The sequence below is a fragment of the Carassius auratus genome, unplaced genomic scaffold (genome assembly GCF_003368295.1).
Source record: "Carassius auratus strain Wakin unplaced genomic scaffold, ASM336829v1 scaf_tig00011539, whole genome shotgun sequence".
Taxonomy (NCBI): Eukaryota; Metazoa; Chordata; class Actinopteri; order Cypriniformes; family Cyprinidae; genus Carassius; species Carassius auratus.
This window is the reverse complement of record NW_020524215.1, coordinates 92,476-107,797: the sequence shown is the minus strand read 5'-3', so window position 1 is coordinate 107,797 and position 15,322 is coordinate 92,476. Positions and strand designations below refer to the sequence as shown.

At 35.2% G+C, this 15,322-nt stretch overlaps 1 protein-coding gene across 1 annotated transcript in view; it reads left to right on the top strand.

The window, feature by feature from the left end:
• LOC113073175 (alpha-actinin-2-like) overlaps nucleotides 1-15,322 on the top strand; it is a 33,284-nt gene that overhangs the window by 4,323 nt on the left and 13,639 nt on the right. Inside the window, exons 2-7 of the mRNA XM_026246051.1 lie at nucleotides 10,678-10,792; nucleotides 11,463-11,582; nucleotides 12,268-12,354; nucleotides 12,492-12,579; nucleotides 13,721-13,799; nucleotides 14,189-14,270. Coding sequence (XP_026101836.1) covers nucleotides 10,678-10,792; nucleotides 11,463-11,582; nucleotides 12,268-12,354; nucleotides 12,492-12,579; nucleotides 13,721-13,799; nucleotides 14,189-14,270 — 571 coding nt within the window. The remainder of the gene's footprint in view (nucleotides 1-10,677; nucleotides 10,793-11,462; nucleotides 11,583-12,267; nucleotides 12,355-12,491; nucleotides 12,580-13,720; nucleotides 13,800-14,188; nucleotides 14,271-15,322) is intronic.

Here is a 15,322-nt window from a genome sequence, read left to right as displayed (position 1 = left end):
TTCTCAACATAGACAGTAAAAGAAATGGACACAGCGACCCCATTGGAACTCAATTGAGACAAATGAAGCCCAGTTTTAGCGTTTTTTAGCACTTCCGTTTCTGACGCGCAGACTCAAACGAAGCTTGACGACGTCAGCAACCTGTCTGACAGATGTAAATCTTCTAGTAGCTGTGCGTGCAAACTGCCATCGTTAATCTTGCAGAGACAGCGAGCTTGAGCGGGGAGTTCTTTGTCGTGAGTGACCAGGAGTAAGTATTCTGATTAATTATTTTGTATAGTATTTTAAAATGTAACGCCACTACGCCATATTAAGTTAATTGCCTGCGAGCTTCTCCTCCTGTCTATACGGTAATGCGACAGAGAGCCGAGTGGTTATGACGCAATCGTTAGCCTATTTTTTACAAAAACTGTTTATACGGGGCCATAATGTAACATAGAAGGTAATGGAGCCCTTTATACATTGTCGTGTATCTTTAGAAATAAATAATGGACAAACAGAGTCTTTAAACGCCTCAGATGAAAAGTTATTCGCTGTCAAAGTGACGCCAAAATGAATGGGAGTCAATGGGAATGCTAACGCAAGTGAAGTTCTGCTAAAAGATGGCAGCCCACACCCGACTTCAACTTCCGGTCGAGTTCCTTGCCCCTTGGTTCTCAACAGCCTGTGCCTGAAGCATCTTCTTCTTGCTTTAAGGCAGATTGCAGACTTATAAGTGCTTTACCGCCACCTATCTCTCAAATGGACCACTGACACTCTAGCTACACTTTCATTTAGGAGTGTCAATTTGAGAGATAGGTGGTGGTAATGCACTTATAAGTCTGTGATCCGTCATAAAGCAAGAAGAAGAAGAAGTCGTGTCATGCGCTGGCTTGAGAATGCACTCAGGAGAGTTCTAACAGTTCAGACATTGTGGCGAATCAGAGATAAATTATATATATATATATATATATATATATATATATATATATATATATATATATATATATATATATATATATACTGTTCAGTTTCTTTCACATATCTATTGTTTTGTGTGTTTACACACAAATTTATCATCACAAGCCCAGGGTTTAATTTAGTTTTGTTTGTGTGTTTTTTTGACTCTCTAAGTCGTGAATACCATTCACTTACATTATAAGACTGATAGACTGCAACGGTTTGAGTTAGAAATCTTTTTTTGTTTTCTACTGAAGAAACAAAGTAACCTACATCTTGGATGCCCTGGGGGTAAGCAGATATACATCAAATTTAAATTTTTTGGTGAACTATCCCTTTAAGAGTTTGAAGACATTGTTGTTGTTGTTGCTGCAGATAAGCTATTGCTAACGTAGCTAAACTGTCCACTTCACTGTTCAGTTTTAAGTATACAACATTGCTGTTTGAGCATAACAAAGATCTGCAAAGTTACAAAGTTCAAAGTCCACTTCAAAAGGAGATATTTTATTTAACATAAATCACTTTTCAAAAACTACAACAAACGAACGACTCGTTTGGACTACACCGCATATTTTCCGGTATATGTGATATCACAAAGATCGACGAATGGGAATGATCTTTGAAACGCATCAAGATGTAAAGAATACCTACACATACAGCACAACAAGACGGGACTCTACCTGCACTGTAAAACAGGGAGCTATAAATACCCTTTACACAAGTCTGGTAAAGATCCTTATTGGCTAACAAATGGTTATTCATGTGGGAAAAGTTGCTGATCAAATTAAGTTGACGTCTGTTCCCGTGGTGTGAAAATGCATCTTTCAGCCAGTCATTTTTTGTTGTGAGTGCCACTTCTACTTCTGTCGCTGATTTGAGTTTCAATGTTTCCCTTGCTTCTCAGTGTGATTTGATCTATTGGTCAAGGTTTAGATATCATGAGGACATGGCAGTCGTTCTTAATGCCAGAATTCACTGGCACACTTTTGAGTTTAGATCAGATTTAGATTATCGACATTTGCACACAAATCTATTTGACTTGACTTTGAACAATACATTTTTCTCCCCATGACTAATATGATTTACAAGATATAAGACTTTTTTAGCATGTAAAGCAAAACACATTTTCAAATAAAACGGTTTTATTTTTAAATTTGTGTTTTCAGGGAAATATGAACCAATTTGCATATCCTCATTCGTCACCACGACATTTTGATGGTTAATATATATAAATTGAATTGTTTTAAATGACTTTTAACTGGGTATATGTTGAAATTAAAATATAATTATTTCACTACCTACACTAAAATAAATTCATAAAACAATTTTCATTCAGAAATTGCTAGTAAATTTCACAAATTATTACATAGAAATTGCAAGTAATGCACTGAATTAAGACATTTTTAAGTAGACTATAATTTTTTTTTTTAAGTTAAAACCTATTCCAATAATCATTATTTTATTTATAACTTCTTATATATGCATACCTCCTATGAATACTTATATATAGCTTTTATTCCCTAAAACATTTTATGCATTTCCACAGAATGACCCCTATATTTAAAATGGTATATTTTAGATTCTCAGTATTGTGTGATTTTGCGAAGTAAGAATGTTATGTTATGACGTCTCGTATATCTTGATTTGTGTGTGTGTGTGTGCTGCAAGAAAATATCAATCACATAAATCAGTTTTCAAAATCAGTCTTAGTTTGAATATTTCAAAGGCTCAGCGATTCCTTTCATCATTTGTTGAAAAAGAAACTATTTTTTGGCGAGTTTCGGGTCCTATTGTGTATTGGTGTCATTTCTTATTTTTGTATCATTCTCACAGAGAGCAAGTGTTTGAGAGAGCGAGCGGGCGAGAGATTGTGTGCTCAGATCAGATGGCAGTTACTATTCCAGAAGCTGTGGCCATGTAGGGCAGAGACTATAAACTAGCAGAGGGACACCCAGGCCTCACAATGGCTTTATGTGTGTTTAAGTGTTCGGAAATATGTATATTTAGGCTTGTGTATATGCAGTTATATATCAACATTGGCTTCACTTACCAAAATGGTAATACTATGTTTTTTTGTTTTTTTTTTGAACATGTTCAAAATACCACGGTGCTTTTTAAAGTACATTGGATTACCATGTAAATTATGTGGAATATGAATAGGTTAATCATACAGGACCATAGTATAGCCATCTAAAAAACTACTGAGTACCCCAACAGTGCTTTTTGTAAGGCTTGAGTGTGATGTTAGGGTGATATTTTAAGAATAATCTTTAATGTGGTCTCTGGTCTCTAAGGGATTGTGTGTGTGTGTGTGTGTGTGTGTGTCCATCTGCCAAATTCATTACTGAGGAGTCAGTTTAAGTGCGATGCTCCTTCAGCTGTCTGTAATGAAGGGAGTTTGTAATATTTATCATTCACGTTCTTCTAAAATTTAATTATAAATTTAATTACAGTTTATATACATCCATATATAGCAGTATAGAAATTAAATATACCCTCCCAAAATGACATTTTAACAAATCCAGAATTAAGTGTGTTCAAGAAATAAAAAATAAATCAATCAATCAAATAACAATAATATTCATAAATTACATTCTTGATGTACAAGTGTTCACATTGTTATAAACATGCTTTATGCTGATTGTTTTTTTTTTTTCAGAACTGCAATCTCAACTTTAGATAACATTCTCTTCTCTAAATACACTTTTAAAAGCATTAAGAGTCAGATTTCTGGGGTTAAATGCTTATGACAGTATTATGGTCTCATAGAGGAAGCTGCAGATGAGGTTGCCATGGTAACTCACAAAGATGAACTTTTAAAGGAAACTCGTTCAGTAACACACACACACACACACACACACACACACACACACAGTCTTTCTCACACTGAATCCTCAGCAGTCTTCAGTCACACTTCTGTGAACCCATTAATGAGTGCTGCTGCAGTCGATAAATGTCGAAATGTGAGATGTCAGGTCCTTGCATGCCTCAAGTGTGTGTGTGTGTGTGTGTGTGTGTGTTGGGTGACTGAAGGAGGCAGCCATGTCATTCCTTTTAGATGATTTCAAATTTTCCATTCCCATTAACATAATTCAGCCCAGAGAACACTGATCATAATATATCAGGAACACTCAGTTTTTCAGTGTTATAAAGGGTTGCCAGATCTGAGTAATAAAACTAACTATGACCCCCAGTCACTGTCATGCATTACACTCTTAAACCCTAAACTTGAGAATCACTGTTTAGGCTAACAGCAAGCATAAAAACAGTCCTACAGCTTTTTTATCATTGGAAGAATATAAAATAGAGAAAATACCAGAATTTCAGCCAAATATAATTTATGCAATATGCCAAAACTTTAACCCATGGCAAATAAGCAACCCAAGGCAATGATTTCCAAGTAGCCCAATTCTGCTGTTGAAACAATATATAACTGTATAATATAAGCAACCCAAATAGTGTGATGTGCTGAATATAGAAACTCAAAGTATTTAACTTTAATCTTGCCTTTGAAATGTTGGTGGAACACGTATGTCACATTTTATTAGTATTAGCGCTTCACTTGCATAACGCTAGTTCAGCGTTATAGTGACAGTAGTAATCACAATATTTTTTCGGTGAATGCGACTGGCTAGCAAAGTTGTCAATTTTCAACTTCTGCATGACACGATGGACTCAATGCCTACGCCATATTGCTATCAAATATTTGTCAAGTATTGATTAAAAATGCCAACACTAATGATCGGCACTGCAATTCCCCATTTTCCCCAAGTACATGATTGGGCTACTTTTGCCTGTGATTGGCTAGTTTTGTGTGTGATTGGACTAGTTTTGTCTAGATTTGCCTGTGATTGGGCTACTTTTGCCCATGATTGGCTAGTTTTGTGTGTGATTGGACTAGTTTTGTCTAGATTTGCCTGTGATTGGGCTACTTTTGCCCATGATTGGCTAGTTTTGTGTGTGATTGGACTAGTTTTGTCTAGATTTGCCTGTGATTGGGCTACTTTTGCCTGTGATTGGCTAGTTTTGTGTGTGATTGATTGGACTAGTTTTGTCTAGTTTTGCCTGTGATTGGGCTACTTTTGCCTATGATTCGCTAGTTTTGTGTGTGATTGATTGGACTAGTTTTGTCTAGTTTTGCCTGTGATTGGGCTACTTTTGCCTATGATTGGCTAGTTTTGTGTGTGATTGATTGGACTAGTTTTGTCTAGTTTTGCCTGTGATTGGGCTACTTTTGCCTATGATTGGCTAGTTTTGTGTGTGATTGGACTAGTTTTGTCTAGTTTTGCCTGTGATTGGGCTACTTTTGCCTATGATTGGCTAGTTTTGTGTGTGATTGGACTAGTTTTGTCTAGATTTGCCTGTGATTGGGCTACTTTTGCCTGTGATTGGCTAGTTTTGTGTGTGATTGATTGGACTAGTTTTGTCTAGTTTTGCCTGTGATTGGGCTACTTTTGCCTATGATTGGCTAGTTTTGTGTGTGATTGATTGGACTAGTTTTGTCTAGTTTTGCCTGTGATTGGGCTACTTTTGCCTATGATTGGCTAGTTTTGTGTGTGATTGATTGGACTAGTTTTGTCTAGTTTTGCCTGTGATTGGGCTACTTTTGCCTATGATTCGCTAGTTTTGTGTGTGATTGATTAGACTAGTTTTGTCTAGTTTTGCCTGTGATTGGGCTACTTTTGCCTATGATTGGCTAGTTTTGTGTGTGATTGATTGGACTAGTTTTGTCTAGTTTTGCCCGTGATTGGGCTACTTTTTTGTGTGACTGGGCTAGTTTTGTCTGTGATTTGGGGTAGTTTTGTCTGTGATTAGGCTAGTTTTGTCTGTGACTGGGCTAGTTTTGTCTGTAAATGATTGGACTAGTTTTGTCTAGTTTTGCCTGTGATTGGGCTACTTTTGCCTATGATTGGCTAGTTTTGTGTGTGATTGATTGGACTAGTTTTGTCTAGTTTTGCCTGTGATTGGGCTACTTTTGCCTATGATTGGCTAGTTTTGTGTGTGATTGATTGGACTAGTTTTGTCTAGTTTTGCCCGTGATTGGGCTACTTTTTTGTGTGACTGGGCTAGTTTTGTCTGTGATTTGGGGTAGTTTTGTCTGTGATTAGGCTAGTTTTGTCTGGGACTGGGCTAGTTTTGTCTGTGATTGATTGGACTAGTTTTGTCTAGTTTTGCCCATGATTGGGCTACTTTTTTGTGTGACTGGGCTAGTTTTGCCTGTGATTGGGCTAGTTTTGATTAACAATTGGACTTGTTTTGTTACATGGACCTGGGAACTCTGCTGCCTAATGCATATTTTAAAAAAGCAACAAAGGAAAAGTAGTTTAGTAGAATACAAAAACACCTTAATTATAATGCTTTAATTATAATGGCTATTCCATACTTCCTCATAGAGTATTTATGGCAAAATAGCTGAAAAATACCTAAAATGGTGCTGAAACCTATATTTCATTAAATCCCAAAAGTGTCAATAAAAAACAAGACCGTGAAAATAGCTTAGTGTACTGAAAAGTATTATTTTATCCAATATTTGTGTGCGCTAAAATACACATTGCACTGTTAGCTTAGCAACATGCTAATGGAAAAATCAGTTGAAATGAGATTATATAATTATAATTCGTTTTGTCATTAACATTTGTGACAACATATGGTCCTTGAAGAACTTTTGATTGCCTTGTTTGTTTGTTTTTCATTTATTTATTGAAAGTTGTTCCACTCAGAGAAGCATTTTAGTGTGTTTCTGATGTAATGGCTGAAATGAGATGTCAGAGGCTGTGTTTGTAAAGGTTAGCGGCAGTCAGGTGGAGGGAACTATTGCATTGTCTCCTGTGGCCTCGTCATTGTTTCTCTTCCTCGGACAGTTACCTCCATCGAGCGAGTGAACGAGAGGAAGAACGAGCAGGACAATCAATGGCAGCCACCCAGACAAATGACAAGCTATTAATACAGCCCTAGCTTCTTTATTTACACACAGTTACCAGGGGCTTTTTTCCAGCTCGGTGATCATGCTTTGGTAAGGTGATAATTCATTCCCACTAGAGGCATTAGAACAAGCATACCTGCCTTGTGTGTGTGTGTGTGTGTGTGTGTTTGGCCTGACCTGTCCACTACATTCATGCAGACTTTATGAATGTGTTGTTCTGTATTTAAACTGACCACAGTGTGGCACATGAATGCATTATACGGATTCTGAAAAGAACAGTTTGATTTAATGAACAGGTGAACCATTAATAACCTCACAGCTGAGCTCTATAAACAGGTGGCCTGCAGATCTCTCTCACATTAATTAATATTAATGAGCAAATAAACAGCTCAGTGGAATACTTGATTCTGATTGGTCCGTCAGATTCAAATATTCAAACGTGTATAAAGTCAGCATTTATTTATTGCTACATATATAATAAAACACATGTCCATTTGTTTGTTTATTTGGTTGACAGCCATCTAATTTATTTCCTAAATTGTTTCAATTCATGGTATGATAATCTGACTTTACATTACGCAGTTGGCTTCTGATCATGGGTTATAATTGAATATATCTGATGCATTTCCATGCACAACGAACAGAATATATTTTAATTATTATACCAGTGATGCAATATGACATCAAATTACAATGCTTCAGTTATAAAGTGTGTTCACACTAACTGTAAGTCGTTCAGTGTCAGTGTGAATTGGAGATTTATGGTGACTTGTTGGAGTGGAACAGGGTGCTTCTTTAAATGCATCCCGTCTAAAACAGTGAGTGTAGAGGTCAGTCATAATTTGGTTTGAAAGGTCACCTATTAAAGGGCTTCCCCGGGCGTCCGGTGGGGGTTTGGAGAAGACAGACATCTCCTCTCACGCTGATAGCACATTACCTCACGTTTAAAGATCGACCCCCTCACAAACACACACTCATGCCGGGAACAGGTGCACTCTGGGAAATTAATTTACTTAACAGAGTGGAAGTGGCAGCTGCATGCGCTCCCTGAGGGCTGTTATCTAAAGGCCCAGGGTTATATTATTGGCTGCATATTAGCGCTTATATCTTTTGGTTCAAGACTAGGGATGGTTTTTGTTCTTGTTCAGACTTTTGACAGAAATCAGAAATCTCTTGGTGGGATTTGGAGTTGAAGCTCCTGTTGTGTCTCTTACTTTGCTCCTCAGGAATCCCTCTCTCTCAGCTGTGTCTCGGGTGTCCTGTAACATCCACATTTAGACACTGTCACCCCTCCTCCATCAGCGCTTCCTTACACCCTTCCTGCTCTGCCTCTTTTTGACCTTTCCTTTTCCCCCGTTGCGTCTCAATCTGTCCATCTCCTCTTTATTTTGTCTCCTCTAAATGTTCCCTAAAGGCTTGGGCTGGATCTTCTTAAAACTTAAGAGACTTTTGGAGCCTGACCTTCTTTTATATTCAGGGATCCCCAACTGTTTTTGTCCGCTGAACCCATTTAGCCTGAAATATTAACTTGAATTCCCCCTGAGATTTTAAGTGAATGTTTAGATAATTTAACAACACATTTGAATGTTTATGGTTCTCTGGTGTTATCGGTCTCATGGCATGCAAGTAAACAAATAAAATATTGAATATTTTTAGTAAGTGTTTTATTTTGCTTTGAAGAACCCAGAAACAAAACGCTGATCTGAAGAACCTGTAATGAGACAATGAGAAATGAGTCTTAATTAGAAAGAGGGTTCCTTACAGAACATGAAAGAAAGAACCATGTGTCTTTATTTTGTGTATTTCTCTCCATCAGATTTCCACCTGTTTTCTCTTTTCTTCTTGTTTTGTTTTGTCTCCTCTTATCTCTCACACTCTCCTCTCTTCTCTTTCTCAGCTTGAATTATCTCTTCTCATGTCGTGTCATCTCACTTTTCTTCTCTTTTGGTCTTTATGTTTTACAGTCTGCAAATGTTTTGTTTTTGTTTTTTTGTGTGAATGATTTAAATTTCCTCTTTTTAAAATCTTAAATGGAATTTTCAGTGGGTTAGGTTAAAATTTCTCAAAAACAGTTCATTTATGATTTTAAAAACTCTCTCAATAACAGGGAGATTTGCACTTTTTCCAACTTCTTACTCAGACAGACAAAACCTGGAAGGCTGATAGAGTTGAAACGGAAGGAAGTCAATAAGATCAATCTGTTTAATGCATTACTGGAGTATAAATAAGGGTTTGGTTTTTGTGGAGGATGAAAACCTCTTTTTAGTGGGTTATACAATTAGTTTTTGTTTGTTAATATGTTTTTAATGGTGAAATGATGGTCTCTCATTTCCTTTGTGTTCTTGTCACATCTCCTTCTTCTCTTTCCTTTTTCTTAACTTTATCATTTCTTCTCTTCTTTCTCTTCTCATCTTTCTTTCTTTCTCTTTGGCCTCATGTGTCATTCTTTTCTCTGAACTCTCATTATCTCTTCTGTTCTTTTCTATTTTACTCTCAACTTTCATTATCTCATTTCTTCTCTTTTATACACCTCTCTTCTCTCCTCTCTCAACTTCTCCTCTGTTTTCATCTCATCTTTCATTTCCCCTTTTTTCCTTGTCTCATTTTAGCTCTTCTCATTTGGTCTCATCTCTCTTTCCTCTCTATATTTGTGTCCCACCCACTCGGCCCTACAGTGACCCCTGGCTTCCATCTGTGTGTTCAATCCTCCCTCCTTCTCTTTTTCAACCTCTCCATCCGTGTCTCTCTCATCAGAACTCCTACATGTGCTGTTGTTCATCACTCCTCCTCCTCTTTCATACTTTAATCTGCCGCTCTGCTCACACAGACACTCATTTACATCCTAACACCCACATCACGTCCTCTTGGCATCGCACACGCTGGAAGAGAGGGACATTTATAAGATCTCTGAATTGTAATCATCTCTGGAAACCTGCAGAAACACGCTGTAATGTGCAAATTAAATCGCATTTGCACTATTAGACGTATAAAAATATCATCATTTTCTAAAGAACAGAATGGTCACAAACAGAAGTTCACACAGAATGGCAATGGAATTAACACAAGGAAAACAAGTTTGTTAAAAGTTGAACTTTTAACTTGTAAAAAGTATTTTTTACGTTGTACCAAAGCAGTGAATCTGATTATGTTTTTAGTTACTTCTTATAGAAGGATAAAAATAAAAGTAATTATGACTTTCTGTCTCACAATTCTGACATTTGTTTCCTCGGAAGTCTGAGAAAAAGTTTGAGAGATATAAATTTACAATTGCTATAAACTCTTTAACACTTTTTTTCTCTGTAACAGCGATGTAAACTCCGAATTCTGACTTTTTTTCCTCTGAATTTTTAGTTTATATTTTGCAATTCATAATATATTTTTTTCCTGACAGAATAAAAAAGTAATTTTAACTTTTGTTTCACAATTCTGAGTTTTTTTTCTAACACTTTTACACTTTTTTTCTTACCTTTTTTTTCAGAATTGCGAGGGTGTATTTAATTTACATTTTTAGAGTTTTCATCATAATCAGAAACTAGAAAAAAAATTATAAAATGTAAAGATGTAAACTCAGAATTCAGACTTCTTTCTTGCAATTTCAAGTTTACATTGTGTTTATATCTTGCAGTTCTGTCTTTTTTCTCTGAGTTCTGAATTTACATAATAAAAAATGTAATTGTGACTTTTTATTTCACAATTTCACAAAAAAAACCTTTTCCTTGCATTTCTCAGTTTATCTCAAAATCCTTAAAAAATAAAAGTATAAGCTGTTTTGTGTTACCGATGAAAAACATGAATATTCTGTCCTTGTCTCCCAGACGTTCACAGCGTGGTGTAACTCTCATCTGCGTAAAGCGGGAACTCAGATCGAGAACATTGAAGAGGATTTCAGGAATGGGCTGAAACTCATGCTGCTGCTGGAGGTCATCTCAGGTAACGATGGGAAGATTTAGGAAACACCTCCATTATACTCATATATTAGGGTGCACTGATCTAGTGAAGCAAATGTAAGGTTAACATATTTCATGCCACAAGTATGAAGTCGTATCCTGAAGGAAAACCAGCTGTCGTCTTGTACAGTCATATATAAAAGGTTTGTGACTGACTAAAGTAGTGTTGCAATGAATGGAGCTCATGATTCATGTAATGCTTATTTTATCCTCAGAGCACAGATGATGAGTCATGCTTCGTTTGCAGTACATTAGTCAGAATCAGAGCAAATAATCTTTCAAATCACCAGCTGTCTGAATGTGAAATCAAAATGCACTCTTTTATACTCTCTTAATGCATGTTCTTACTGTGAAGCAAACAAAATATGTTCATAACTTGAAATGGCTTTCAACTGCAAACAAAACCGGTTGCATCATTTGACTTATAAGTGAGATGTGCAATTTTTGTAAAATTGTAAAAACAGTGTAAAGCTGTGTATTTAGAAAAATATTCAGCTGTGTGTTTTATCAGAAGTAGGATGGAAAGGCTGGAGGAAACCTGTTTGGAAACAGTCATTGTTTGTGCGGTTCCTCTACAGCTGCACACTTCAGCATCTAAATACTGATTAATTTACCTTGATAACTGACACGAGTTTGGTCTGATCGATCCGCAGGTGAGAGACTGCCCAAGCCTGACAAAGGAAAGATGCGTTTCCACAAGATCGCCAACGTCAACAAAGCTCTGGATTATATCTCTAGCAAAGGAGTCAAACTGGTGTCCATTGGTGCTGAAGGTGGGAAACTTAGACTATTAGTGCACTATGTAGACTACTAACTAGGGCGGACAGTTTTAAAATGAATTTAGTGCAATCAGTTTTGTTCACGGAAAGAGAAATAATGAAAATATTATGTTGATAATGCAATCTGAAATTATTTTATTTTCAGTAAATACACAATTGTTTAAAAGTTTGGGGTCGGTAAGATTTTTACATGTGCTGCTCACCAAAGCTGCTTTTTAAAAAAATGAAAAATAGCTTAAAAACTGGAATATTGTGAAATATTATTACATTTACAATAGCTATTTTCTATTAGAATATATTTCAAAACGTAATTTATTCCTGTGATGCAAACCCTGTGATGTTTTTAGCATCATTACTTCAGAAATCACATTTCTAATTATTATCAATGCTAAAATAAGTTGAGCTGCTTATTATTTTTTCAGGAAAAACTGGTGTGTGTGTGTGATTAGTCATGGTTATTAAATGTAACAATTTAATTAATCAGAATAAATGTAAATATTTAAACTGACAGCCTACTACTACTAACTAATAATAATAATAATAATAATAATAATAATAATAATATATATACATATATATATATATTTTTTTTATATTAAATTGATATGTATATTATATATTAACATACATATATCACATATATATTACTTGATCTGAAATTCTCTCTCTTGTTCTGCAGAGATTGTTGATGGCAATGTGAAAATGACTCTTGGAATGATCTGGACCATCATTCTTCGTTTCGCTATCCAGGACATTTCTGTGGAGGGTACAAACACACATTTGCATTTTATCAGACACATTCATGACACAACCGGACTGATCATGTGACTAATTAAACACTCATTATCACTTCATATTAATGTATTTCTGTGTGTGTGTGTGTGTGTGTGTGTGTGTCCTCAGAGACGTCTGCTAAAGAGGGTCTGCTGCTGTGGTGTCAGAGGAAGACGGCCCCCTACAGGAACGTCAACGTACAGAACTTCCACATCAGGTGAGAGCGATGACACACACGTCACATCTGACGAGGACATCCACACAAAGTTCAAACAGATAGAACGTTCGGAATAGAATTTATCTGAAACAGAATCTTATGTAACATCATAAATGTATTTGCTGTTTACTTTTGGAGAAGTGAACTTGCTGAATAAATCATATATCAATGTCTTCCCCAAACAAACAAATGAATATATATATATATACATTGAATTAATCACAGTGTATATTTGATTAATTTATGGAATTATATTTGATTAGATTACATGTAAAAATGGGACAACCTAATACCCATTGTACATTTAAATCAAATTTTTTACCAAATATAAACAAAGTTCTGCCAAATTTCTCTGATTACTTTATGCTGTCTTTACTTGTCAGAAACCTCTTGCAGTTAAACTCACATGTGTTTGAAAAACATTATTTTTTGCACTTTATTTTCAGTTGTGGTTGCCAAATACCATCAACGACAATACTTTCTATATTTTGTACTGTATAACAGTACTAATATATATTTTGTGGAAAGTTATATTTTATTTGAAAGTCAACCCTTAGAACATTTAATAGACCTGAAATGCAGCTAATTAGATTTTATTTATTAGCAATAACATTTTCATTAATACAATTTTTTAAATTTAATTTAGTTTAATTTAAATTTAAAAAAAAATCAATAACTTTTTTTCATTGTTTTGATACTGTTTGGAAATTGGCATCACATTTATTTATTTATTTATTTATTTTACTTCAAAGATTATAATAAGCATTAGTATTCATGCAAAAAAAAAAAATACAAGACTAGTTTAAAAACACAGACTTATTAATGTATTTATTTTTATGGTAACACTTAACAATAAGGTCCTGTTATTTGACGTTAATTAATGCATTATCTAAAATTAACATGGTTAATAATAATAATTAAATAATATTAACAGATAAAACTTTTCACTTGTAACAACAATGTATTGTTAAATGTTGATAGATAAATAAATGTTTTTTTAAGAATTTTTCATTGTTGGTTCTTTTTAACTAATGCATTTAATTATTAGCAAATGGAACGTAATTGTAAAGATCTTCATTACTCTCTATACAGTACGTCAGCACTGAGAGGTTTTCTCATATGTTGTGTGTGTTGTTGTCAGCTGGAAGGACGGCCTCGCTCTGTGCGCCCTCATCCACAGACACAGACCAGACCTCATCGACTACTCTAAACTCAGAAAGGTGCCGCTTCTGTCTTTTCTACCAGTCACTCGCGCTTTACATTTATTCCCTGTGTGGAGCTTTATGCCAAATCAACACACAATGTCTGTTTTTTCAATCCTCTTAACTCGAAAGGTTTATCCTTGAGTCCAAAGCTCTTGTTTTGTCCAGTCAGATTATGATTTGCAGGCTCAAATGATTGATTCAGAAATGATTCATTATAAACCTGATAGCTCTACGCTAAATATAAGGCACTGTCTACATATAGAGTGCATTAGAAGGCATGAAACTCTTAAAAATGACAGCATGTGTCCACGTAATGCCTTTTAAAAATGTCACAGAGCAACACAATGTACCATCATAGTGATGGAAAGTGCAATGGAGTGAATGGTTTTGTTGATCCTCTGAAGGACGACCCTATTGGAAACCTGAACACTGCGTTTGAGGTGGCAGAGAAGTACCTGGACATCCCGAAGATGCTGGACGCTGAAGGTGAGTCAGAGATCACCTCTGAAATCAATCCTGTTCAGGTCGACGAGATCCTGTAGTATACAACATGAGTCTGTTTGACACAGTCTGTTTACTCTTGATGCACTTGGGCCAGCGTTTTAGTATAGTTTGAGCTTAAAACTTGAACTTGCCTTTGGCTTGCTCAGTTGAGCTTTAGAAGACAATTGATATTCTGTATATTATTGATTCAGCTGCACTGATAATATTGAATGGGAATAAAAAATGAACTGAATTGAGCTGAATAAAGACTAGCTTTGTATTGAAATTAACTAAATTAGCATTGAACCAAACTTGAGTTGAAAAACGTCCTAACGGATTAACTTTGATACATTGACTCTGTTATTGATCTGAATTGAATCAACATTGAATTGAATTGAGCTGAGTATTAATTGGCTTCTGTAGAGCTTCTTTAGAGCTGAAATTCAATTTGTTTCATAAATGTTTTAACTGAACTAAATTGAACCAACACTAAGCTATAGAGCTGAATAATGATAATTGATAAAAAATTGAATCAACATTGAAATATATTGAACTGGATATTATATTATAGACACTGTTTTAGTGCTGAAACTATACTTTTTAAATTATTTTTTTTAGTAGTTGTTGAATTTTACAACATTAGCACTGTTACTGAACTGAATTTAATCAACTTTGAACTAACCTGAGTTGAGTAATGACACTGTTGTCTTCTGTAGAGTTGGTTTACCATTTAATTTGAATTTGTTGGATAATTGATGAACTGAATCAACATTGAACTGTATTGACCTGGATATTATATTATAGACACTGCTTTAGTGCTGAAATTATACTTTTTTAATTATTTTTTTAATAGTTGTTGAATTTTACAACATTGACACTGTTACTGAACTTAACTGAATCAACTTTGAACTAAACTGAGTTGAGTATTGTAGAGCTGCTTTACCATTTAATTACAATGTGTTTGATAATTGATTAACTGAATCAACATTGAACTGTATTGAGCTCATTATTAATACTCTTATCTTCGATACAGCTGTTTAAATTGAGCTCATATT